This window comes from Macrobrachium nipponense, chromosome 32 (assembly GCF_015104395.2).
Source record: "Macrobrachium nipponense isolate FS-2020 chromosome 32, ASM1510439v2, whole genome shotgun sequence".
NCBI lineage: Eukaryota > Metazoa > Arthropoda > Malacostraca > Decapoda > Palaemonidae > Macrobrachium > Macrobrachium nipponense.
In genome coordinates, this window is record NC_061094.1 from 12,330,001 (window position 1) to 12,354,771 (window position 24,771).

A 24,771-nucleotide genomic window follows, 5' to 3' on the forward strand; every position below is an offset into this window, starting at 1 on the left:
GATTTATATTTTTCCTCCAGTGAATCTTCTCTTGAAAGTCCTAGACAAACTAAGGTCTTTCAAAGGGATAGTAGCTCTGATTGCACCGGATTGGCCCAAGAGCAACTGGTATCCTCTTCTTTTGGAATTGGGTCTCCGACCTCAACGGATCCCCAATCCCAAACTGTCCACAATCAGTACAAATGAGGACTGTGTTCGCTTCCTCAAGAACTCTCCAGACCCTAACTTTATGGACTTCATGAAGTTTGCGGCTAATAAAGATGCTGACATTGATCCACAGAACATTCTCTTCCTAGAATCAGATAAGAGAGAGTCAACCATTAGACAATATGACTCAGCTGTTAAAAAATTAGCATCTTTCTTGAGAGAATCGAACACCACAACCATGACAGTTAATTTGGCTATATCCTTTTTCAGATCCTTGTTTGAAAAAGGTTTAGCAGGCTAGCACGATTACCACTCACAAAATCGGCTTTGAAGAAAATCTTTCAAGTAGGTTTTCAGATAGATTTGACTGAACTCTTATTTCACATCTATCCCTAAAGCCTGTGCTAGACTTAGACCTTCTCAGAGGCCTACTACAGTTTCATGGTTCTTAAATGATGTCCTCAAACTAGCTTCAGATACTGACAACTCATCTTTGTACGTTCATTATGCTCCTGAGGAAGCATTATTCTTATTAAGCCTAGCCTCAGGAGCTAGAATTTCAGAACTGTCGGCTCTATCCAGGATGCGGGTCATGTGGAATTCCTCCCATCAGGAGAAGTTCTACTTGCTCCGGATCGTAGCTTTTTTAGCCAAAAATGAAGATCCTCTTGCAAGGTGGGCTCCTTGGAAGGTTATCCCACTTCCACAGGATCCTTCTCTCTGCCCAGTATCAACTCTTAGAGCCTTTCTTTCTCGTACTTCTTCTAGATCCTCAGGTGCTCTCTTTATGAGAGAAAAAGGTGGTACTTTATCAGTTAAAGGCATTAGACAGCAAATCCTTTACTTCATTAAACAAGCCAACCCTGAGTCATTCCCAAAAAGCACATGATATCAGGGGAGTAGCCACCTCAATTAATTATTTCCAACATATGAACTTTGAGGATCTTAGGAAGTATACTGGATGGAAATCCCCGACAGTCTTTAAACGGCATTATTTAAAGTCCTTGGAATCTTTAAAGTTTTCAGCAGTAGCAGCGGGAAACATAGTTTCCCCTGATACTGTTTTAGTAGTTGTAGTATTGATCCAGGTCTCCTTTTCTACCTACTTCAACCAACATGCCTCAAACCTATCGTCAGGCTACTCAACATCATAGCCTTAGCCGTTGTATCATATAGTGGATTGTCCCTTATTTTTTTGCTAGGGACAACACTTTGTACTGATATGTACTTCAGTGTACCTACCCTTATTTTATGCTAGGGTAGGACACAATATGTCTGTATATTCACCATTTTGTGTTTGTGATGAACTTCAGTCACAATGTGTTTGTATATATTTGGAAATAATTGTATTAATGATGGATTTCAGTGTACCTCCTACCCTTATTTTTATGCTAGGGTAGGACACATGTATGTATATATTTTGTAATTATGTATTCTAATTAAGTAAATCCCAAATTTGCCTTATTTTACATGCATCTCTGTAATTTTATTTATTTACCATTTAAGTACTTTAAGTTTACTAACATTTTTATTATTTTTACTGTTATAATAAGTTAGTTTAAGTGCTTAATTTGTATGCTGTATTTGATTTACTTATATTATATCCATCATTTTTTAAACTGTTTTTTCATTGTTTCCTTTTCCATCTTGTCTGTTTCTCTGTACTCTTTCATAGGCCGACACGAGCTGAGCCAGAAAAGGGATTTTGACGAAGGAAAAATCTATTTCTGGGTGATTGGCTCGTGTCGCCCTATGAAACCCCCCCTTTTTTATTGTTTGTTTTCCCCCCCTTGCAGGACAAGATGTATTTACTGTTTTAATTAAGGATGACCGCTAGGGGCGCTGCTGTCCGTGGCGTCCTCTAGTAGTAGTAGTAGAGGCTGCATCGCCCGTTGGTATCAGCTCTCTCTTGGGGGATTCTGATAGGGAAGTTCTAATTGGTGTTTGTCTCGTGGTAGTGTTCCACACTCGCCCCTATATCATACCGACACTTCTTTTTAAGAGTGAGCGAGTCAGTTTTACTGACATTTTCTTAATTTGTTTTTCTCTGGTAATTTTAGGCTAATTTTAACCTAGAAGAATGATATTAAGGATACTTTCATAGGGCGACACGAGCCAATCACCCAGAAATAGATTTTTCCCTCGTCAAAAATCCCTTAATTAAAGCCTGCATTTTAAGTCAATGGCCCCTATGGGCTTGTTCTATATGAATAGGGTTCATCTGCAGCATCTTTTTAATATGTCAAGGAGATGGGAAACTGCCTTTGCTGTACAGTAGACCCCATATTCTTCAGGGGATGGATGCCAGACCCCCACAAATAGCTAAAATTGGCATATACTTAAATCCCCTCTAGAAAATGCTCAGAACTGCCTATTTGATAGTTGAACCACAAAAACCCTCATAAAATGGTTATACCTGATTTTTTTTTTCAGTTTTACCACAAAAAGTGCATTTAGTCATGAAAATTATGTGAAAATACAGTACTTTTGTGAATATTTCTCAGTGAAAAATACAGCGAATAGGCGAATATGTAATGGGTATGCGTATACAGTCCATAGAAAAATCCGCGAATTGTGAGTCTGTGAATAGCAGGGATTGACTGTAATGGATTTGCTTGTATTTTTAATGTGGTAACTGTGGGCAGTCTGCAGTGATAACTTGTTCCCGAAGATTGTACAACAACCTTTGGGGACCTGATAGAGGTCATTATTTTCTCTCCTGAGATTTTAAAAGAGAATGTGTAGAAGTACACAAAACACAAAACAAGAGGTCTTTAGGTTTGTCAAGGAACCTGGTTTCCATAGGAAGTTGTAATTATCAATGTTAACACATTTTTATCGGCAGTTCATATGGTTTTAAGATTGTGTGAAGTGTGATAGTAATTACAGAGTATGTATATTCTATATGAATTGTTTCATGAAATATTTGTATCGAAATTGTTTCTATCTTTAGCTGAAATTACAATCAAAACATATTTCATGCATTGTTAGGTATAGTTATTGTGATATCAGTTTACCTAAATTAGCAGTCAATCTTTTTGCCCCTATATGCCTTGCCTTCCTTTCCATGCTTTAATTTTCATTGGTTTTGGGCTGTCAACTTCTTTAACTTTTTTCAGCTCCCGTTTAAATAGAAGTCACTGTAGTAAGCTGCACAATTCTAGAAATACACTTCACAAGGAGAGTTGAATTACCATGCAGTAATAATTTAAAGTCAGCAAAACTAATATCAAGTAAGTTCGTTTCATCTATGATGGATCTCTAGCTGCAAAGACTTGTTTCAGTGTTGAACAAAAAGGAATGCACTGCATATTCTTAGACAGCTACAAGTTACCTCATCATTAGCCCATTCTTTCATGCAATTTGGCAGTGGTCACACATATTCTGTGTTGCTCTCCATTTGTTTTGTTTAGCCATCCGTTGCTTATGTTGCATCGTGCTATTTATTGACTATATATTTTGATTGATGACTGCTAAAGTGATAAGGGTCATGCTCAAGCTTACAAGCATCACTTGAGAGAGCTATGTTTGAGTTGCATTTCACAAATATTGTTAGATACTCAGGTACTTTTTGTCTGAGTCTACATCTGGTCCAGGTCTTCTTCAGTGGCCACTATTTTTGGTCATCAGTATTGGTCTTCATCCTCCTACAGTGTGCTTTTATTTATATTTTTCTGACTAAATTCTGTTTTCTTCTCATGACATGGGCAAACCATGTCAGTTTTTGAGATATCGGTAAGGTATGCATTACTTTGCAGTCTTCTCTAGCATCGTTTGTGAATATCATTGTCAGTCAATGTGTGCTATATAATGGACACAGCCAACATTCTTCTGGTGTGTGCATAGCCCATAGAATATGTAGCTTTCTCCACTCTACAGATTAACGTCCCTTTTATGCAGGTACACTCCGTTATAGCTTCCTCTCTTTAATTTTTTAAATTCCAAAATGATTCTTAGTCTTATAAAGAAACTAAGTTGTTTCCTACCTGATTAGGATAATGCAAAAATCTCTCCAAGTCTTTTCTCTTCTTAGTATTCTTGAGACATCATATTTGTCACAGTAGGCATATAAACAGGCACAAAAAAGCAAATTATGACAACCAGTCAAGGTGAGGTAGATATGTAGGAATTTAGTTTAACTGCCTTGATTAGTCCACTTACATGTAAATATTTCAGGCCTGATCAGGTATCCAAGATAAAAAAAGGGATTTTGACGTAGGAAAAATCTATTTCTGGGCGAGGAAGCCGTGTCGCCCAGTGAAATATGTCTGCTTTAGCACTATTTCTAGTAAAATATTGCTATAATACCAGAGAACTGCTAAATTGGACATGTCAGAAGCCTCTGACTCGCTCACCTATATAAAAGGTGTCTGTATAAAACTGGGGCGAGTGTTAAACACTACCACAGCAACCCCTCCAATTAGCCTTTTCCTCATCAAAAGACCTAAATACGGGGAGCCGACCCATAGGTCACACCTAGCTACCCGTTGAAGGCGGCTGTGACGTCATACTTATCGATAGCAATGAAGCTTGGTGCACTGCAAGGGGAGGGGAAAAAACCAGGGGGGGATTTCACTGGGCGACACGGCTTCCTCGCCCAGAAATAGATTTTTCCTACGTCAAAATCCCTTTTCTGGGCTCAGCCGTGTCGCTCCCGTGAAATTGTACCAGAGAAAACACCAAGCTACATCACTCTGAAATGAAACAGAATATTAAATTGTATAAACTAACACCATAGACCAAGTGAAATAGCAAGAGATTTGCTGCGATGGTAGGATGTTAATAAAACTGGCATAATGGAAAATATTCATATGACACAAGGACAGTACTATATTGATGTTGCAAGGAGACACTGACCTCCCTACAGCTATTGCCTGATATTTAAGATCCTCCAAGGACTTAAGGTAAAGCTTTGGAAAACCCAGTGCGACTGCCGACAGTATATTTCTTCAGATCATCAAAGTTCATATATTTGAAGAAATTTTACAGAAGTTGTTATAGCCTGAATAGCACGCGCTTTGGGAAAGGACCCTGGGCTGACTTCCTTGGTAAAATACAAAAACTGCTGCGTAATGCCCTTTAGGGATATGGTACCACCACCGCCCCACATGAAAGGAGGGGGGGGGGGCCTTCGGAAAAGGTAGATGTGCTAGATAAATAGTCCTTAGGGGTTTTAACAGTACATAAAGATGGATGTTGCGGAAGCGGAACAACCTTCCAAGGGGATCGCCTTACCAAAGGGTTCTCATTCTTAGCCATAAAATAATTATTTGGTGAGCAACACGTAACCCGAGGGAAGGAATTCTATATGCCCTTGGCCACTAGATAAAGATGACATCTCCGATGTTCTGGCACCTGAAGCCAGACTTAATAAAACAGTGCCTTACGCAAAAGGGTTTTGGCAATCACATTGAAGTTGTCTGTTTTAGGAGTCTAACCTGAGACCATCGTTAAGAAACCATGACACTGACGACGGCCTTTGAATGGGCCGCAGCGTGCACAAGCCCTTGGGATTGAGGTGAAATAAGACTCAGTTAGATTTATACCAAACCCGAGAAGAAAATCTTTTTCGGAGCTGACTTAAGTGGTTGTTATTGTGGCAACTGCCAAGCCTTGTTCGAATAAAGGCCTGAAGAATGTTATAAGTCACGTTCATTGTCATTACTTTGACATTGATTTCCTGAGAAATGTAGGCAATTGTTTAACTGCTGAATCATACTGGCGAAGTGTAGATTCTCTTTTGTCTGACTCCAAGAACAGAATGTTCTGTGGATCAATGTTCCCCTACCCTCCTACCTGCAAACTTCATGAAATCCATAAAGATAGGGTTTTGTGAAGACCTTGAGGAATCGAACACAGTCACCGTTTGAACTTGTTGCGTCAGCCTCAAGCCCGGGAGAGGGTGAGGATGAAGACCTAGTTCTAGGAGAAGGAGAAACCAATTGTTCTTTGGGCCAGTAAGGAGCTATGAGAGCCACCTGACCTTTGAAGGATTTCACTTGTGCAACACCTTCAGGAGAGGGTTCACTGGAGGGAATAAATAAACCTCCCTCCACTGGTTCCAATCTATAACTCAGGGCGTCCGTAGCGTATGCTAGAGGGTCCATACTTTGGGCTACGTAACAAAGGCAGCTTGTGGTTTGCCCCTGTAGCGAACATATCTCTTTCAGACCCGGTACTCTCCTACAAACCCTCTCGAAGGGTTCCTGGTCCAGTGACCATTCTGGCTCCAGGGGGACTGACCGGGACAATGCGTCCTGCTACTACATTGTGGACTCCTGCCAGATGGGTAGCCGATAGATGCCAGGTGTTCTTGTCAGTTAGAGAAAAAATTGCTATCACCCTGTGGTTCACATGACTGACTTGGACCACCTCCTGTTTATACCATGTATCACTACTGCACTGTCGAGAGCCAATCTGATATGAGTCTCCTCCAGAGGACGGAGCTTCTTTAAGGTCAGAAACACTGCCATAGCTTCCAGGATGTTGATGTGAAGCTTTTGGAACTGAGGTGACCAAGTTCCCTGAACCTTGTCGTGCTGTGAATAACCTCCCCAACCTGATAGTGATGCGACTGTATGCATCAGTAGGGACGGGGGAGGGAACTGCAACTGTAACTCTTTGGCTATTGCCCCATGGACGTAGACGTTCCTTGGGAATCAGAGGTTACCCGGCCCGGCCGAACTTGGTCACGCACTTGGCATTGGCCTTGAACGTCAAACTCGATTGATGTCCTTGAGCTTGGCTTTCAACAGAACGTCTGGGACTGACGCAAATTGGAGCGAGCCTAGGATCGTCTCCTGATTCCTTCTCGAAGCCTTTTTGCATTTTAAGAATTGGCTTGTTACCTTGGCATCCCCTTCCCTGATGGAATGGAAAGGGTGTGTGAATCCAGCCCCAATGGAAACCTAGCCACTGAACTTGGATCTGGGGCCAATCGGGACTTGGTCCTGTTGATCTTGAACCCTATATATTCCAGGAAAGATATGACCCCGTCCATGGCTTTCCTAAACTTGTCTTTGACCATCTCCCAGATTAGCCAGTCGATTTTAGGTACGCCACTACCAATAAAACCTGAGACCTTAGCTCCTGCACCACTACCTCCGCCAGTTCCGTGAAAACCCTTGGGGCTATATTCAGCCCAAAGGGCATCACATCACCTTGAAGGAATAAGCTTCTTTACTAGTTTGAAGCCCAGGAATGGATGGGAGTGCTGAGCCGTCGGGACATGATAATAGGCGTCTGTAAGACCTATAGAGGTGGTGACGCCCCCACGGGAAGTAAGGCCCTTACCTGAGAGATGGTCAGCCTTTAGAACTTGTCGCAAGGAATGTACAAGTTTTAAACGGGACAAGTCCTAAGATCACCCTCCCTTTGGTCGGTCCTTTCTTGGGACACTGAATAGACGACTTTGAAATTTTAAGTTCTTTGTCCTGGAGACTGCTCCCTTCTGGAGAAGGTCCCTGGGGTAATCCATCAACCCTTGGTTGGATGCTGATAGATAGATACTATGTTTTGCCGCCCAGCTGCTGAACTCCCAACGATGTTAAAAGAGATACAGCCTGCCTCCTATTTGAGGAACTTCATTGAGATGATGAGGGTCGGGTTCCTTTCCTGACCATACACCTCTAGCTCGCCTTGGGCTCCGGTTCCTCCACTCTGACGAAAGGGGGAACCTGTTGGCTAGCCGACGGCGAAGGGAGACAAATTGAGGCTGTTGCCGAGGCTGAGTCTTAGAAGATGAAGGTTGGGGAACTTGCTGAATTAGTACAGCTTATAGCACAGGGTGCTGTTGCGGAACTTGGAAAGGTTGGTACCTTCTTTGACTTTTCCTAGTCCTAAAACTGGAGGAAGAAGACTCTTAATATCCTTTTGAAAGGGATGCCCCAACGCAATCTGATGCTTGATTAAAATGTGATGCCTCATTCTGAACCTCGTTTACTGCCGAAGCTGGAAGAGATCTGCACCCCAGATTGAGGAAGCCAGAAGCTGTTGGGTTCGTGCCTGATCGTAGCCTCGATAGAACATGCTTCTTGCCATTTCTCTTAGTAACCGCAAAGCCGTACGCGGCACATTGCATGCTTAAAAGTAACTACTCCGCAATGACCTTATACAGCGGTTCATGAGCATACTCCAGAACCGTCCGTCTCCATCATCACCTAGAGAGTTAAGAGACCTCGCAAGACGTGTCCTAGCATCAAATCCGGCTTGGATCAGTGCGTCTGACAGAGGCGCTCACTAAACAAGTTGATTGCACAGTTTGGCTTAAGCTTGCCTGCCGAGAATGTAGCCAGCAAACTTCCACTCTCTCTACCTTGGGGGTAGCAATGATGTGGAATCTGTCTCGCTAAGCTGGGGCTCTTCCCGCCAGTCACTGCCTGAAGGGTAAATCCTGCTACCTTTGATGTAAAAGGTAAGGAGTTCCCGTCATGTTGTTACCTTAGTATTTGAGCAGATCCACTTCTAAGCTCCATATCTATACTTGATGAGCCTGATTGCTAGAAAGGATAACAGTCCCCTTGGAGACCTCGTCCTTTCTAATCGAAGCTGCCTCCATAAGCTACATAAGCTATAAATGGTGGCCATAACCTTTCGGGAAATAACTCGAAATCCTCGAGTCTATGTGTACCACAACCTTCTACAGTCAACATCCCGCTGACAAACGGAGCGAAGTTCACTACCCTCCAAAAATCACCAGGGTGGAACGGAGGGAACGTGGACCCGTCAGGCATGCTCTGACCTTGCACCAAATTACTAGAGGTGCCGGAACTGCCGACTCCTGTCTGAGACCTGCAATCAGGGAGTCCTGTGCACGTAAACGTTTAAAAACACCCTTTCAACCTTGCTGCGACTGAACTGACTAAGCTAGCAAGACTACTGGCCTGATTTAAAATATTCGTGTTGAACAGGTCTTTGCCGACTAAAGGGGAACCTTCCAGCGCTCCCTACGTACCTTATGAGGTATCCGACCTCTAGACGTTGCAGGGATGGGACTTGAGGGGCAATGGGAAGAGTTCTCTCCTTGAGGCCTTGGATCTCATCCTAGGTTTAATATGTGTATGAACCTCTGGAACCTGCCCAGGCCTTGGCTTTGTGTCTGATTGGCTTTTAAGCAAGGTTTTACCCGAAGGTTTTCTCTTTAATCTAGGAATCACAGAGAAGGAATGCGACCTGGGAGGGGGCAAACCTCCTGTGAAACCCATGAAGGAATTTGGAGTAAAGGGAGAGAGGAAGAATCAGAGTCACTCGAGGAAAAGACCCCGGTGACCAACTAGGCTAGCCTCATTAACACTGTTACCTGTAACCATATCTAGTGTAATGGGCAAATCCTCACTAGTTTCAAGTGAGACTTCTTCCAAACCAAGGTCTGGCATTCTGCCTCTTGCTGTTCCATAACTGAATCTTGAATTTATTTGATAAATTGGTGCTGCGACTTTTGGCGTCAACGTATCCGCAGCTTTCCCGGCTGGGGAGGCTGCCATATCTTGAGGTAGCATAAAAAGGCTTAGCTTACCCCTACGTTCTGTCCCAAAACCTCCAACCCAGACCTTGAGGGTGGAGAGTGCAGCATGCTTAACAGGACTGCTCTGTCTGTAATGCAAGGAATGTGTCAATTTCGAGTAAAATCTTTGAACATTATGCTTACATATGTTGATTAATTAATGTAATTTAATTTACATTTTATTTTATTATTTTTTATTTTTTTATATAAGTAATTTTTTATTTGATTATTTTTATTTAGTTATTTATTTTATTTAATTGTTTATTTAGTTTATATTTATTTATTTATTATTATTATTATTATTATTATTGTTTTATTTATTTATTTATTTTTTTTTATTTTATTTATTTTTTTTTTTTTTAACACTAATCCAAGTAGTTGTAATATAAATTTCATCACAATATGTATAGAACAAGCAGTGCGGTAACTTATCGAACAGGTAACCTGTTGTACAAGTCGTAGCAGGCAAAGCCGTTTACGTGATGCCAGACTACGGAACCGGTAAGCAATACTGCGCACGGGGCATGGTTCCGGCAAACATTATGGTTGCACAGATCCTGTAGATCGGCAACCAGAACACTGAGTGGCCTGTTAGTGCAATAATATATGAGAACAATTGCACAAATTATAGGGATTATTATGATAATAATGTCATATGCCGGAGCATGCCGAACTGAAATAATATATATATAAAAAATATATATGATATATATATTCATATATTTACGTCCCGGGGACTATAATAATTAAAACCACCCGGAGCTGTATGACCCGGGAGTGGGGGTACACGAAGTAACCCGGGACGGCCACATGAACTCGCAAGTTCCGTGGCAAAAGAAAGGATAATATATATATATATATATAGTATATATATATTCATATATTTACGTCCCGGGGACTATAATAATTAAAACCACCCGGAGCTGTATGACCCGGAGTGGGGGGTACACGAAGTAACCCGGGACGGCCACATGAACTCGCAAGTTCCGTGGCAAAAACAAAAAGAAAGAAAATAAAATAAAAGGGAGAAAATAAAATAACAAATATAATATCTCCGCCTACGGAAGAGAAACTTCCGTAAACATAGCCCTCAACGACTAACGGAGAGGCCTGAATCTAAATCCGCCTTATGCGGAGAGGGAATGTTTTAGGCGGATGGATGTAAGCTCCGGAAGCTGAAAGAAGCAGAGCGCAACAACTCCACGGAAGCCGAGGCTGAATACGCAAAGCAATCAACAACTCCGGAGGTGGCGGTCGGCTGAGAAGCGACACCCACCCACCTAAGGTCCTGGAGGACCCTCTACACCCCCCCCTCTGCTGATGGGAACGGCTGTCAGCGACAACGAGGCGAGAGGAGCACCCAACTACTGGGGCCCCACGTGAGGGGAGGGAAGGAGGGCTGATGGGGTGACGATCACGTGATCGCGTATCCTCGCAATAAAAGATTACGAGGAAAACGCAGGCATAGCCTAAGTAGGCTTACCGACCTAACATCCAAAATATACATAGACAAAATAAAATCAATTACTTAAGCTAAAAGAAATAAAATCATGCTTTAAACACGGGGGAAATGAAAATAAACTGTCGTAAAATATAAAACCGCAATGAAGGCCACTCGATAACAGTGGGCGCAAAAGGGGAAAAACTACTTGCTTACTGACAAAACGATAAGAAACAGCAAGCTGACGAAAAGAAAAAAGGGAAAATTCTTGAATGAAATAGGACGGTGGATAAAAACGGTCAAAGCACGAAACAAAGAAACGTGCTCGAAAGAAGACCCCGTGAAAAACAAACGTGAAAATAATGAAAAATTACAAACATAAATGGAAATCGGATCGACTAAAAACTGCCACCCAAGAATAAATAAAATAAATATATACATACATATATATATACATATAATATATATATACATATATACATACATACATGTACTGAAATATCACATGTTACAAGCAGAGAGGAAGACTACTCGAAGTCGGTACAATTCAAGCGTAAATCGGTACAATTCAAGGGTAAGCCGTAAAGGCGACTTGCCGCCCGCCCCCTATTTAAAAGTGACGCCTAATAAAATCCTAAATAAAGGCAAAACGATAGGCAAATTCACTCCCTAAATATTGAAAAAGGGCGGAAACAGTACTTAACTTGGGTGAAGAGGTAGATGACGATCCGTAACCAGAATAAAAATAAAAGAACAAATAGTAATATTCGAACGTGCGAAACATGGAATGGCTATCGAAAAGTAAGACGTCACAGCCGCCTTCAACGGGGTAGCTAGGTGTGACCTATGGGTCGGCTCCCCGTATTTAGGGTCTTTTGATGAGGAAAAGGCTAATTGGAGGGTTGCTGTGGTAGTGTTTAACACTCGCCCCACCCAGTTTTTATACGACACCTTTTATATAGGTGAGCGAGTCAGAGGCTTCTGACATGTCCAATTTAGCAGTTCTCTGGTATTATAGCAATATTTACTAGAAATAGTGCTAAAGCAGACATATTTCACGGGAGCGACACGGCTGAGCCCAGAAATGATGTTTTCTCAAGGTATGGAAAATAAGGTATCAAATTGAACTTGAACGCATCTATAGAAACCAAGGAGAGTTGCTTTCAAATGGACATACTATTCATGTCTCTACATAGAGGTTCAGGGACTTTATAGGCCCTTTGAGGCTAAATTTAAATATGGTTAGACAATTAGATTTTGGTATATTATTATTCATGAACATACCAATGAGACAGAGATCCATAGTGCCAGAATATTAATTAACAGCTCAGTTAAATGTTCATAGAAAGCAATTAAACAAAAACTGTCTTGAGGCACTGAGTCTACATTCAAATAAGCTCGCAAAATCATAGATAATGATGAAGATAGGGCCAATTAAGTGGCTTAGACAGAATTCTAAATCACATATCTACATGCTCATGGGCCTTTGAAATTGTGGGCTGAGTATTTATTTAAATAGGAGGGAATTTTTGGTAAGAAAAGTCAAACTTGAATCTTGTGGAAGATGTAGGTGCTTACAGTTAGTGAATAGAAGTTGCAGTGACTTGTGAGAGAATAAATGTTCACAGTGAGTGTAATGCAAGAGTATGGGTTTAGAAGTAAATAGTAACTCCATAGGTGAACCGATAAGGGATAGCTGAATTATGAACATTTTTAAAATTACTTTTTTTTCATTCTTTTCCAAACAGATTCCAGGTATTGCTTCCAAGAGCACATCATATTTAGTAACCACACAGAATACTCTGTATCCTTCACCCATCCTGGTGTTTTCTGCATTGCCACGGACAACTTCATGCTACGAACAACGTACACCTCAGTAAAGGTATGTTTTTAACATAGCCTACATGTACAGTGTGTGCTAATACTCTTATGTTAAAGTAACCTTGTAACTTACTAAAATTTATTTGATATAATGGAACCTCGGTTTTCGTATGTAATCTGTTCCAGAACGTCTCACAAAGTCCAAAACGTACAAAATCCGAAACAATAATTCCCATGAGGAATAATGTAAATCCAGTTAATGCATTCCAGACACCCAGAAATATTAAAAAAAAATACATTGTATAGAGAATAAACAAAGTTTTACATACAGAAAACAATGAAAAATATAAATGACTAATGAAATGGATGAATAAATATTTAATATCTGTCTTATCTTAATGGAAGACTATTGTTAGCATATGGAAGACTGAGAGGAGGGGAGAGGAAGGAGAGGCTATTGTTTGGAAGGGGAATCCCCCTCCAGAAGGACTTCAGGTATCAAGGATCTAACTGGGGTTACTTCTTTTAATTTTTTACTGGTCCAGAGACATTTGTTTCTGGTATCTTTAAAATTTGCCTAAAGTGAAATATGGCTTTGTCATTAAACATGGTGGGGACACAGATTACTACATTTTTGTTGGGATGATAATTCTCCACAAAATTTTTGTAATCACTCCACTTTGCAAAAATGTCCTTAATCACTAAAGTAGGCACATTATGTATGCCTGTTAGCTTTCTGAATTTTTCAAAACCAGACTTTGCTGGGCTTAAATTGCATGCAACATCCTCCAACACTTTGCTATGAGTAGTGGGTGCCAGGAACTACTTAAAAAGTAATGTTTTCTTGCCTAACCAGTTAGTATTTGGAAAAAACCCTTCTTTGCCAAATTTGTGGGAGAAGAGAGTTCAAGTCCTGCCAGCAGAGAGAAGGGCATGGAGGAAAGTATAGTAAGGGATACACTGAATGCAGTGCATGAAACCAGAGGAATGTTTATCAAAACTGTGTTGTAGTAAAATAATTGCTTGAATCAAAAACAGCAGAGAACATGAATTTGAAGATGCAGTAGTGAGAAATGAGATATTCTACAAGAGAGAAAATGAAAATGAATGGAGAGGACCTGCTCAGGTAGTGGAAGTATCTAGTAAGATGGTAGTGGTTAGACATAGGGATTCTCTGAGAGAGTAGCTACATTACATGTTACTAGGGTTCAAAGACTATCACCAGAAAATGAAAAGATACCTAAAATAGATAAAACAGATATTGTGAAAGACAAATCCTGTGCACCAAAGGAAGGGAATGTAGATGAGCAGGAAGGAAAAGAGATGGTAATGGGCTGAAGGACTACAGATATAGAAGAGAAGAGGCTATAGAAAGAGATTTGGCAGAGGAAACACTGGAAGATGAAGGGAAAAGTGGAGTTTATAGAAAGAGACACAATTAAATTAAAAAAGGGAAATAGAGTTAGAGCTATAAACAAAACTACATAACAAGCAGAAGAATGGACTATATTAAGTCTTGCAGGAAAGAGATCAAGCAGATCTTGGGCTGATTCGTTCAGTGTACAAGACTGACAGTCAGGTGACGAGGGCTGGGTTAACATAAGAGATTGCGGATACGTCATATGGAAAAAATTGAAGATGAAGAAGAGGTTTAGTTAGGAGTTGAAAATAAAAGTGCAATTGACACTAAATTAAAAGAACTACAAAGTTGGAGAGAAAACAAGGTAAATAAGGAGATAAATGATGTCCGACAAAAAGCTTTATGTACAAGATGGATAGTACTAACTGAAAAGGTAAGGGGGGCCGGGGGGGAAGGATATGTAAAGCATGATTGATACCCAGAGGTTTTGAAGAATAGATGGCAGAATGGGAAAAAAGATTGCTCCTACATGCAATGCTGAAATTAAAAAATTTGTTTAACAATAAGAAAATTGAAAGATTTGGATATGTTAAACATTAGATGTAATAACTGCATATTTACAAGGTGATGAAATACAAGAGATATTTTTAAAACCACCTGGTGAAGATGGTTAGAGTGGATTATGGAAATTGAAGAAAGCTGTTGATGGGCTCAAGGATGCAGCAAAGGCATGGTATTGTAAGGTGGTAAAAGTGGTGGAGGAGTGTAAAGGTGAGAGTAGTAGTTTAGAACCTAATATTATATTCTTTTGGAGAATTGAATGGTATTTTATGTACACATGTTGATGACTTTTGTTAAGGAGGAACAGAGGGATTTTTAAAGGAAACAATTGGGAAATTGAAAGGGAAATTGCAAGTACAAGAACAAGAAAGTAAAACTTTTAAGTATATGTATATAAGAGTTGTATAGATATTTAATGTTATGCTGTATATTAATTACGTACAGTTTATGAACATTTTGTACATTTACTTTGTATTATTCTATAGAAGAATTATATTTATGTTCCCATTTATATTTTCTCGTTGCACGTATTGTAAGACCACTATTTCGTTATGCATCGTGGCAACAATGTAATTAGATGTGTCAACACTGCCTTTATTTCCCGCCATATGCATAGTCAGTTACTGTCCAGTGGTCATTGTAGTGACAAGCGCGGACCTGCTTCCCGCTACTGTCGTTCTTGATGTCTGTTTATCTTCATTACAAGATTTTAAAGAACCTATGGGATTTATTTGTCACCCCTTCTTTCCATTTTCTCACATGGTATGTATGGCAGCATCCCACACATGGCGCAGTGAGTAACCGCACGTTATGAACTCCAAGAAGACGCCGCCATTGCCGCTTTCTTCTCGTCTCGCACATTGGATTCCTTACAGTGACTCAAGATATCAACGACAGTTTACTACAGTGTCTCCAAGAGTGATACAGTGTTGTGGCAGTGCAGGGTTAGAGTGACAGTGTGCTATAGTGTTGTGTTTGCATTATATTAAAGTGTCCTTGCCAAGCTTTCTTCGGGACATTTGAACTCTAGCGCCTGTTTTCTCGGGAGCCCCCACCATACATCCTCCCCTCGTCATGCATCGATGGTGACTGAGGCCCGAGGCGCTCCCCCAGAGGCACTCTCACCCCTACCGCCTCCCCTCTGGTCGCTAGCTCGCAACACTCACTCACCCCACCCGACTGCCGCTTATTTCACAAGCGCACTGACAAACATTGTAATTTTTAAATATCCAAAGTGCTTTCTTTCGCTTACATACAGCGACTTGGATATTTTCTGGCATTCTACTGATCTCAAGCTCTCTTACGACACCGAACACGACATGGCTCAACAAGAGGAAAACAGCTAATTGATTTAATGGATGAGACAGAGGAGCAGACAGCGGATCAGGCCGAGATTCAAACGCAGGGTCTGATGAGAGACGAGGTACCTGTGCACCTCCCCACTGCTGATGAAGATACCAGCACCACTCTCCCTCCTCCCCTGACTCCCAATAGGACAGGAGACCAGAATAATGACATACTTCATCTTATACACTTTCTGCAAACTTCCAGCATGCAAGAGCAAGACCGACGACGACAAGATGAGCAGAACTTCAGACTACAGATGGAGCAATCAAGACAAGGAAGACAACCAGCGGTTCATGTCTCTTTTCTCCTTGCTATCAGGACAGATTGCGGCATCGCAAACCCCGGCAAAAACTAACCCCCATGATTGCACCTCCTGTTACAACCTGTTCCCCCCACCCCTGGCTTCTCAGAGAATACACCTTCAGTTCCTAGCAAGCCTACAGTCCATCCCCCACCTCTTCTGCAAACAAGATGCAACTTACCAAGTGTTTCGTCAATGGAGACTCCGTTTTGAGGATTATGCAGCATTAGTTGGACTTGATAGGTTACATCAAAACTTCCCAGCTGATTCACCTGAGAACTTGCGTCTCCCAGGACGTCAGCGCCTGCTTACGCATACACTGGGCATCCCTCCCCAACACATCACTTTCCCTTACAGAGGTGTTGGATACACTGCAAAAGCACTTTCGCAGCCTCAGAAATGAAGCTTACGACGCAGGGAATTGTTGTCCTGCAAACAGGCTGTCGGAGAATCGTTTGCAGACTACTACGCACGCCTCAAGGATCTCGCTGATGAAGTGGACTTATGCACTGGCAACCCCACCTCCTGCACCGAACGGCAATTGCAGATGGTAATTTTGATGGGTGTGAGAGACGAAGAGTTAATACAACGCCTTATCCCCCTCCAACCCTCATCTACCCTCGCAGAGTTCGTGACATGCTGCCGCTCCTACGAATCTACACGTGCGACTGCATCAGCCATTGCATCTTCCCCTAGTCAGGTCAATGCAGTATCCCATACAAGAAGAACCAGCGTCTACAGAAGAGGACTTCTCATCGATCTCCTGACCCAACGTTCTCACCAGTCCTCCTAACAGTGACCTTGTCAATTATGCTCTCGCAAGCACGATTCCGGACAATGCCCAGCCACGGGTGCATCGTGCAATAACTGCGGACGCAACGGGTCATTGGCCCCGCACTCAGAAATGCCCTGCTAAGGAAGCTCAGTGCAAGACCTGCCAGAAACAGGGGACATTTTGAGAAGATGTGCAGGTCGACCAAGAAAAGTCAGACTGGGTACACAGCTTTACCTCCTCCTAATAAGTCAAATCCCAGCTGCTGTTTTGTGGGTAATAACTTGGGTAGCGAGTCCCCCACACCAGTCACTGTCTCTCTGTCATTTGGGCGATATATCAGCACAAAATCCAGCTTAATCCCCGATACAGGAGCAGACATCACAGTGATTGGCACCTACATTTGGATGCACTCCGCATACCTCGGACAAGGCTCGAACCTCCACCCATGACAGACGTTGTAACAGCAGATGGATCCCCATGACACCGGCTGTAGGATGCTTCCAGGCAACACTTCGTCTTGGCAACAAGTCTTGCTCAGCAACCATACATGTTCATGATTGGATATCCAGACTCCCCTCCTCTCCGTGAACATTGCCGAGCTCTCGCCATAGTGTCCGCTGGAATTCCCGAAGCCCATCCTCAAGGTAACACAATGTCAACATGATGCGCTCAGTTTCCTGCCTCTGCCATGACATCGCCCGCAGCTATTAAGGACTATTTTCTTCAGCACTTCAGCGACGTCCTCATATCCAAGAAGGATCTACAAACCCAGCCACTAAGAAAATGGCAGGCCCTCGATGAGGATTCACCTGAAACCTGGTGCTACACCATTCGCTGTGCATACACCCAGGCCCATTCCGTTTGCTCTCAGAGATCAAGTGAAAGAAGAACTTGACTCCTTGGTGCAACAAGGAATCATCAGACCAGCAGGCGACGAACCCTCTGAATGGTGCCATCCCCATGGTTTTGGTACCCAAGGACAAAGGGTGTGCGCATCACTGTGGATCACACCCACCTAAATTCTCAGGTAGCCCGCCCTACACACCCTTCACCTACACCCCATGACGCCGTCCGCAACATCTCTCCTACTGCGAAGTACTTCACCACAGCGGATGCCCTGCATGGCTATTGGCAAATGGAGTTGGCAGAAGAGGACCGCCACCTGACTACATTTATAACTCCGTATGGAAGGTTCCAGCACTGTCGCGGCCCGATGGGATTTTCAGCAAACAGGTGATGCATACTGCCTCCATGGAGATATAGCACTACAAGGTGTTTCCAACTGTGTGAAGGTTGTAGATGACATCCTCCTTTCCGACGAGGATCTCCCTTCCCACCTACAACACGTGCACCAAATGCTGACCAGATGCGTCAGTATGGCATCACCCTCAACAAGGAGAAATTTACTGTAGCCGCCCCTAAAGTTAACTTTTGCGGTTATTGTCTTATCATCCGATGGTATTGCAGCAGACCCCAACAAGGTATCAGCTATACGCGACTTCCCGACACGTCCAATGTCACAGACGTCAGGTCGTTTATGGGTCTCGTCAATCAACTTGCTGACTTCCACACCAGACATCGCAGCAGCAGCACAGCCCCTACGTCCACTTATGAGCCCCAAACACTCATTCGTCTGGACGCCCGACCATGAGCGAGCATTTAAGAAGTCAAGACAGCTCTGACTTCACCACCTGTCCTGGCACCCTTCAATCCTGCCTCGCCTGTGGTTCTACAAACAGATGCCTCACGCCTATACGGTCTCGGCTTGCCCTACTTCAAGATAACGGCCGAGGTCAGATGCGTCTCGTCCAGTGTGGCTCTCGTTTCCTTACGGATACAGAGACTCGCTACGCCACCATAGAGCTGGAGCTACTTTGCAGTCACTTGGGCTGTAGCTAAGTGCCGTCTATACTTGTCTGGACTTCAACATTTCACCTTAATGACTGACCATCGCGCCCCTTGATACCAATTCTCAATCACTACACTTTAGATGCTATTGAGAATCCACGCCTTCAGCGCCTCAAGATGAAAGTGGCCCCCTACATCTTCACTGCAGTATGGCGCGCAGGGAAACAACTTTGCATACCAGACGCCCTGTCTCGCTCCCCAACCAGTCGCCCCACACCTAAGAAGATGAAGAGGAGTGCACCACTTCGACTGCACATGTCAGGCGTATCGTTGCCAGCACTGCACTTCCACTGACGACCAGGCAACAGGACCCATCATCGAAGAAGACAAGTCCTCTACAAGAAATCCGCACGGCCGCATCCCAGGATCAAGATTACAGTCGTCTCGTTCACTACGTCTCCAACGGTTTTCCTACCAACCGCTATGATCTCCACGCTTCCGCCCTCCCGTATTGGAAGCTGCGGGACAACCTTTACGCGGATGGAGAGTTAGTATTGTATGGACCCCGGATCGTCATCCCTGCAGCCCTCCGTAGACGCACCTTGGATCGACTCCACGACAGCCATCGAGGGATTGAAGCTACTCGACGTCGTGCAATGCAGACAGTATTCTGGCCAGGTATCAATGCAGATATCAAGAGTAAAGTAGAAAGCTGTGAGGCCTGCCAACAGCTTCTCCCTAGTCAGCAACAAGAACTTACATGTGTGACGACCATCCATCCCGGCCCTTCGAAAGTGTGTCAGCTGACTTCTTCCATGTAGCAGGGAAATCCTTCCTTGTTATTGCCGATAGACTTTCAGGCTGGCCTGTGGTTGTTCCCTGTGGACGTGACACAACTGCAGCCAGAGTTACAAGAATGTTCTGTGTTTTCTTCCGCGAGGTTGGTGTTCCACTTCGCTTACGAACTGATGGAGGACCCCCACCTTTTCCAGCCACGACTTCAAGCAATTTGCCGACCGCTGGGGAGTTCATCACATCATCACTTCTCCACATTACCCTCAGGCTAATGGACACGCAGAAGCTGCAGTGAAAGCTGTTAAAACCACCTTATCATCAAGACTGCCCCATCCGGGAACATAGATTGTGAAGCCTTTGATAGAGGACTGCTGGCGCTTCGGAATACACCGAAACCCTGCTGGACGCTCCCCTGCGCAGATCCTCTATGGCCATCCTCTCCGTACTTGTGTTCCGGCTCACCCCAGATCATTCACAGAGGAGTGGCAAACCAAGACTGAAGATTACGACCGTCGTACTGCTGCCCAAACCGACCAAGCCATGAGCCTTTACAATTCTCATGCCCGCCCTCTACCCAAAGCTCACCATCGGCCAACGAGTTAGGATACAGGACTCAACGACGCTTCGATGGACAAGGTCGGCATCGTGATGGGCCGCGGAATGTCAAGAAAGTATGAAATACGCCTTCCAAGTGGTCGTGTATGGTTTCGAAACCGAAGACATTTACGCCCAATGGCTAATATGAGTGATGACACCTCTCCCCAAGTCCCTGTGTCCCCTTGCTCTGGCCAGGAAAGAGAGCCATCATTCGAACCCTCCAATGTCCCTCGTCATTCACCTCGACTAGCTCACAGGAATTAATGTTCCGCTCGAGACACTGCTACGAGCGTAAAGGGGGAGGGAGGGAGGTGTAGATATTTAATGTTATGCTGTATATTAATTACGTACAGTTTATGAACATTTTGTACATTTACTTTGTATTATTCTATAAGAATTATATTTATGTTCCCATTTATATTTTCTCGTTGCACGTATTGTAAGACCACTATTTCGTTATGCATCGTGGCAACAATGTAATTAGAGTGTCAACACTGCCTTTATTTCCCGCCATATGCATAGTCAGTTACTGTCCAGTGGTCATTGTAGTGACAAGCGCGGACCTGCTTCCCGCTACTGTCGTCTTGATGTCTTTTATTCTTCATTACAAGATTTTAAAGAACTATGGATTTAATTTGTCACCCCTTCATTCCATTTCTCACATGGATGTATGTGGCAGCATCCCACACCAAGAGTAATTGTAGAACATAAGGATAATAGACTGTCTTAATTTGGTGGTGACACATATATAAATTCTATAAGAGAACCAGAAAACTAGAGATTTACAGGCATAGTGTGTTAGGACAAAGGAGTTAGCAGAGTACAGCAGACTCATGTATGTATTTGCAGATTTCTTTGTGGACCATACCTACCCATTATTTGCAGGAAATTCACATATTTGAAGTATTTTTTCTGAGAAATATCATCAAATTCCTGCTTTTTTTTATCAATTTCATCATAAAATACACTTTGTGATAAAACTATTAAAAAAAAGTGTATAAAACATTTTAAGTGGGTTTTTCTTGAATTTTAACTAACAAAATAGGTAGTTATATAACATTTTTACTGGGGTTTCAACTATTCGTGGATTCTAGCTATTCGCTGATGGGGATCTGGTACACATCCCCCATGAAAATTGTGGGGGGGAACACTGTATAGATTAGTGGTAGGACAGTTGAATTGGGTATCGCTACATACCATGCCCAGAAATATCATATGATATGGGTGAATTAAGTAAAGCAATTAAGAAGGAATGACTCAAGAGATGAAAAAGCTGATTAAAATAGTGAGAAAAATTAAGAATATAATAGGAGAAGTGATAATAAGTGAGTTAGAAGAAGAAAAGATTTATTGGGAAGCCTATGCAGATGCTTCATTTGGGAATAGTATTGAATATGGTCAAACAAAAGGGTTGGGGTTATATGTAAATCCTTGACAGGTGGTATGAGGAGAAGTCCCATATGGTGGAAATCCAGAAAATCCAGAAGAGTAGCAAAATCCACCGTTGAAGCAGAAGCGCTGAGTGTGGGGGAAGACATAGAAGAAGTTAATATAGTATTTCAAACATTTGTGGGAAGAGATAGTAGGAGAGAGAAACTGAAGCATTGATTAAAAACTGATAGTAAAAACACAAATGGCTGCAGTTAAATCAAGTACAGGAGTAAGTACGTAGTAAGATATTAAAAATTTATATTGCAGCATTACAAGAAACACTAGAATCTGGAGAAATAAAGGAGGTGAGATGGATAAAGGAAAGTATCAAATAGCTGGTGTATTGAACTAAAGCAGGAGGTTCAGGGGAAAATATTAAAAAATACTTAGAGGGCAAAGAATTGGAGAATAATGGAGATTAGAGGATATGAGGATAAGAAGAGGTTGGAGGGGAGGGAAAAGGAAAAGGAGAGAAGTATGATTATCTGTTAGTTTTATGAATTTAACCATTATTATTTTGTTATTTTATTAGATGTTTTTTAAGCAGTACACTTCTGTTTAAAATGTGCAACCGTTGTTATTGTTGTTGTTGTAGCATCATAAGATGCCCAGAAGAGGGGCAGGGAAAGTGGTGGGGCGTTGGTGAGCAGTAAGCAATGGTTTTGAAAGGTCGCGAGAACATTCGTTAGTTGTTTGTTTGTTCGGGTTGTCTGTTTTGTGTTTGTTATGGTGGTGAGCTGGATTGGATAAAAAGTGCAACAGGAACAGGTCTGTAGGTTGTGTAATTGTAGCATTTTGGACGGGCTTGGAGAACAGTCACTAAGTGCATATGGTTAATTGAATTTTGAGCATCATTATGGCTAGGTAAACCATAAGCACCATTATGTTTAGATAAAAATAATTATGACTAAATAAAGTTAAACACCATCATGGCTATTTAAATTATAAACACCATTATAAACAATTTCTTTAAGACTTGAGGTAATGTAAAATATTCTGTGTTCTAGTTTATTTATTTAATATTTTGTTACCAAGTTACAGTAAGAAAGTACATAGATTCTGGCCTGGATGTCTTCTACAGTAACATTACATTCAGATAATTTTTTGCAGGGAGCAACCACTATTGATGAGTTTCAAAGCCTGCAGAGGGAAAAGATACGTTCTTACTCGTGGGCTCCACAGGAAAAAGCGTCTTCCATTTCACTTGAGCCTTACATAGATGGCACTAACATATGGGCATTGGATAGAAATGGCACATCATTCCCTGTAGGTAAGATTCTCATTCATCTGAAAGGAAAGAAGAGATGGTCCTCTGTATATGCAGTCAAAATTTCTTATGCATACAGTACAATATTAAATACCATTAAATAAAATGATTGTTATGAAAAATATTCTAAGTGTTTTTTTTTTAGATAAGGCAGTCCCCGGGTTACGACAGGTTCGGGTTACGACGTTCCGAGGTTAAGGCGCTTCTCAATTATATTCATCAGACATTATTTCCAGGGTTTCGACGCATGTTTCAGGGTTACGACGCCTACAACACTCATCTGGCAGATGAAATATGACACCTAAAATGCAAAATAATCAATATTTGAAGTTTTTTTTGATGAAAAATGGAATAAGAATGCAGTTTAAAATAGTTTTTCAATGCACCATAAGCATTAAAAGTAAGGTTTTCTTAGGCTTTATTACAATGTTCCGGCTTACGACGATGGGGGACTGCCTGTACAGGCAGTCCCCGGGTTACGACGGGGGTTCCGTTCTTGAGCGCTCGTAAGCCGAAAATCGTCGTAAGCCGGAACGACGCTTGGAAATATGTCTTAAACTAATAAAAAGTTATAAAAAACCTTATTTGTAATCCTTTGGTTACACTACATGTTGTTTCCTGTAGTTTTATGTACAACCTAGAGTTATTTTCATAAAGAATGCTGGTTCTTGAAGGTAAAAAACTATTGTAATCCTCTGATGACACTACATTCTTGAAGTTTTATGTTCAACCTGGATGATTTTGCCAAATCTTGAGGGCTACACGAACAGCTGATTACTATTTACGTATCATATAGACTAATTAAAGTACACGTATCTTTAAATAGGCTTATATATTAGTATCAACAAAAACACATTTTCCTGCCATGAGTCAGAGGCCGTTTAATGAAACGAACACTTCTCTGTCCTATCTGTTCAGAAAAGGGATTTGACGTAAGGAAAAAATCTATTGTCTGGGCGATTGGCTCGTGTCGCCAGCGAAATATCCTTTAATCTATTATTTCTAGGGTAAATGTACTAACACATACCAGAGAATAAATAAAATAAAGAAAAAGGTCAGTATCACTGACTCGCTCACCCTCCAGGAGGGTGTTGGTATGAACACTAGGCGAGTGAGACCACTACCACGAGCCAAATGCCAATAGAAATCTCCCACTACAAAAACCCTCCAAGAGGGGAGCCGACCCACAGAGTGAGCAGCTCGTACTACTACTACTCCATCCCATGCTGCCGACTGCTGCGCCTCTGGTGGCCATCCTGAAGTTAGCAGACAATCTTGGGCGAAGGGATGGGTAGGGTGGGATTCGCTCGGCGACACGAGCCACATCGCCCAGAAATAGATTTTTCCTTACGTCAAAATCCCTCCCTTTCTGTGCTCAGCTCGTGTCGCTGCGCGAAATCGTACCAGAGAATAGCACAAGATTGTAAACAAAAGTAATAAAATAAATCAGAATAGGTCTCAAATAAAAGATAAATATAAAGGGAATATAATTGCTAAAAAGATACATATACACAGTGATATAAAATTAGAAATATGCTTAAATTACGCTTAATTCTAATCATGTTTCTTAACATAAGG

The 24,771-nt window shown here is 42.1% G+C and overlaps 1 protein-coding gene across 1 annotated transcript in view; it reads left to right on the top strand.

Moving 5' to 3' along the window:
• LOC135207607 (tectonic-3-like) overlaps positions 1 to 24,771 on the top strand; it is a 118,965-nt gene that overhangs the window by 23,041 nt on the left and 71,153 nt on the right. The window contains 2 exon segments of the mRNA XM_064239476.1: positions 12,839 to 12,972; positions 23,037 to 23,196. Coding sequence (XP_064095546.1) covers positions 12,839 to 12,972; positions 23,037 to 23,196 — 294 coding nt within the window.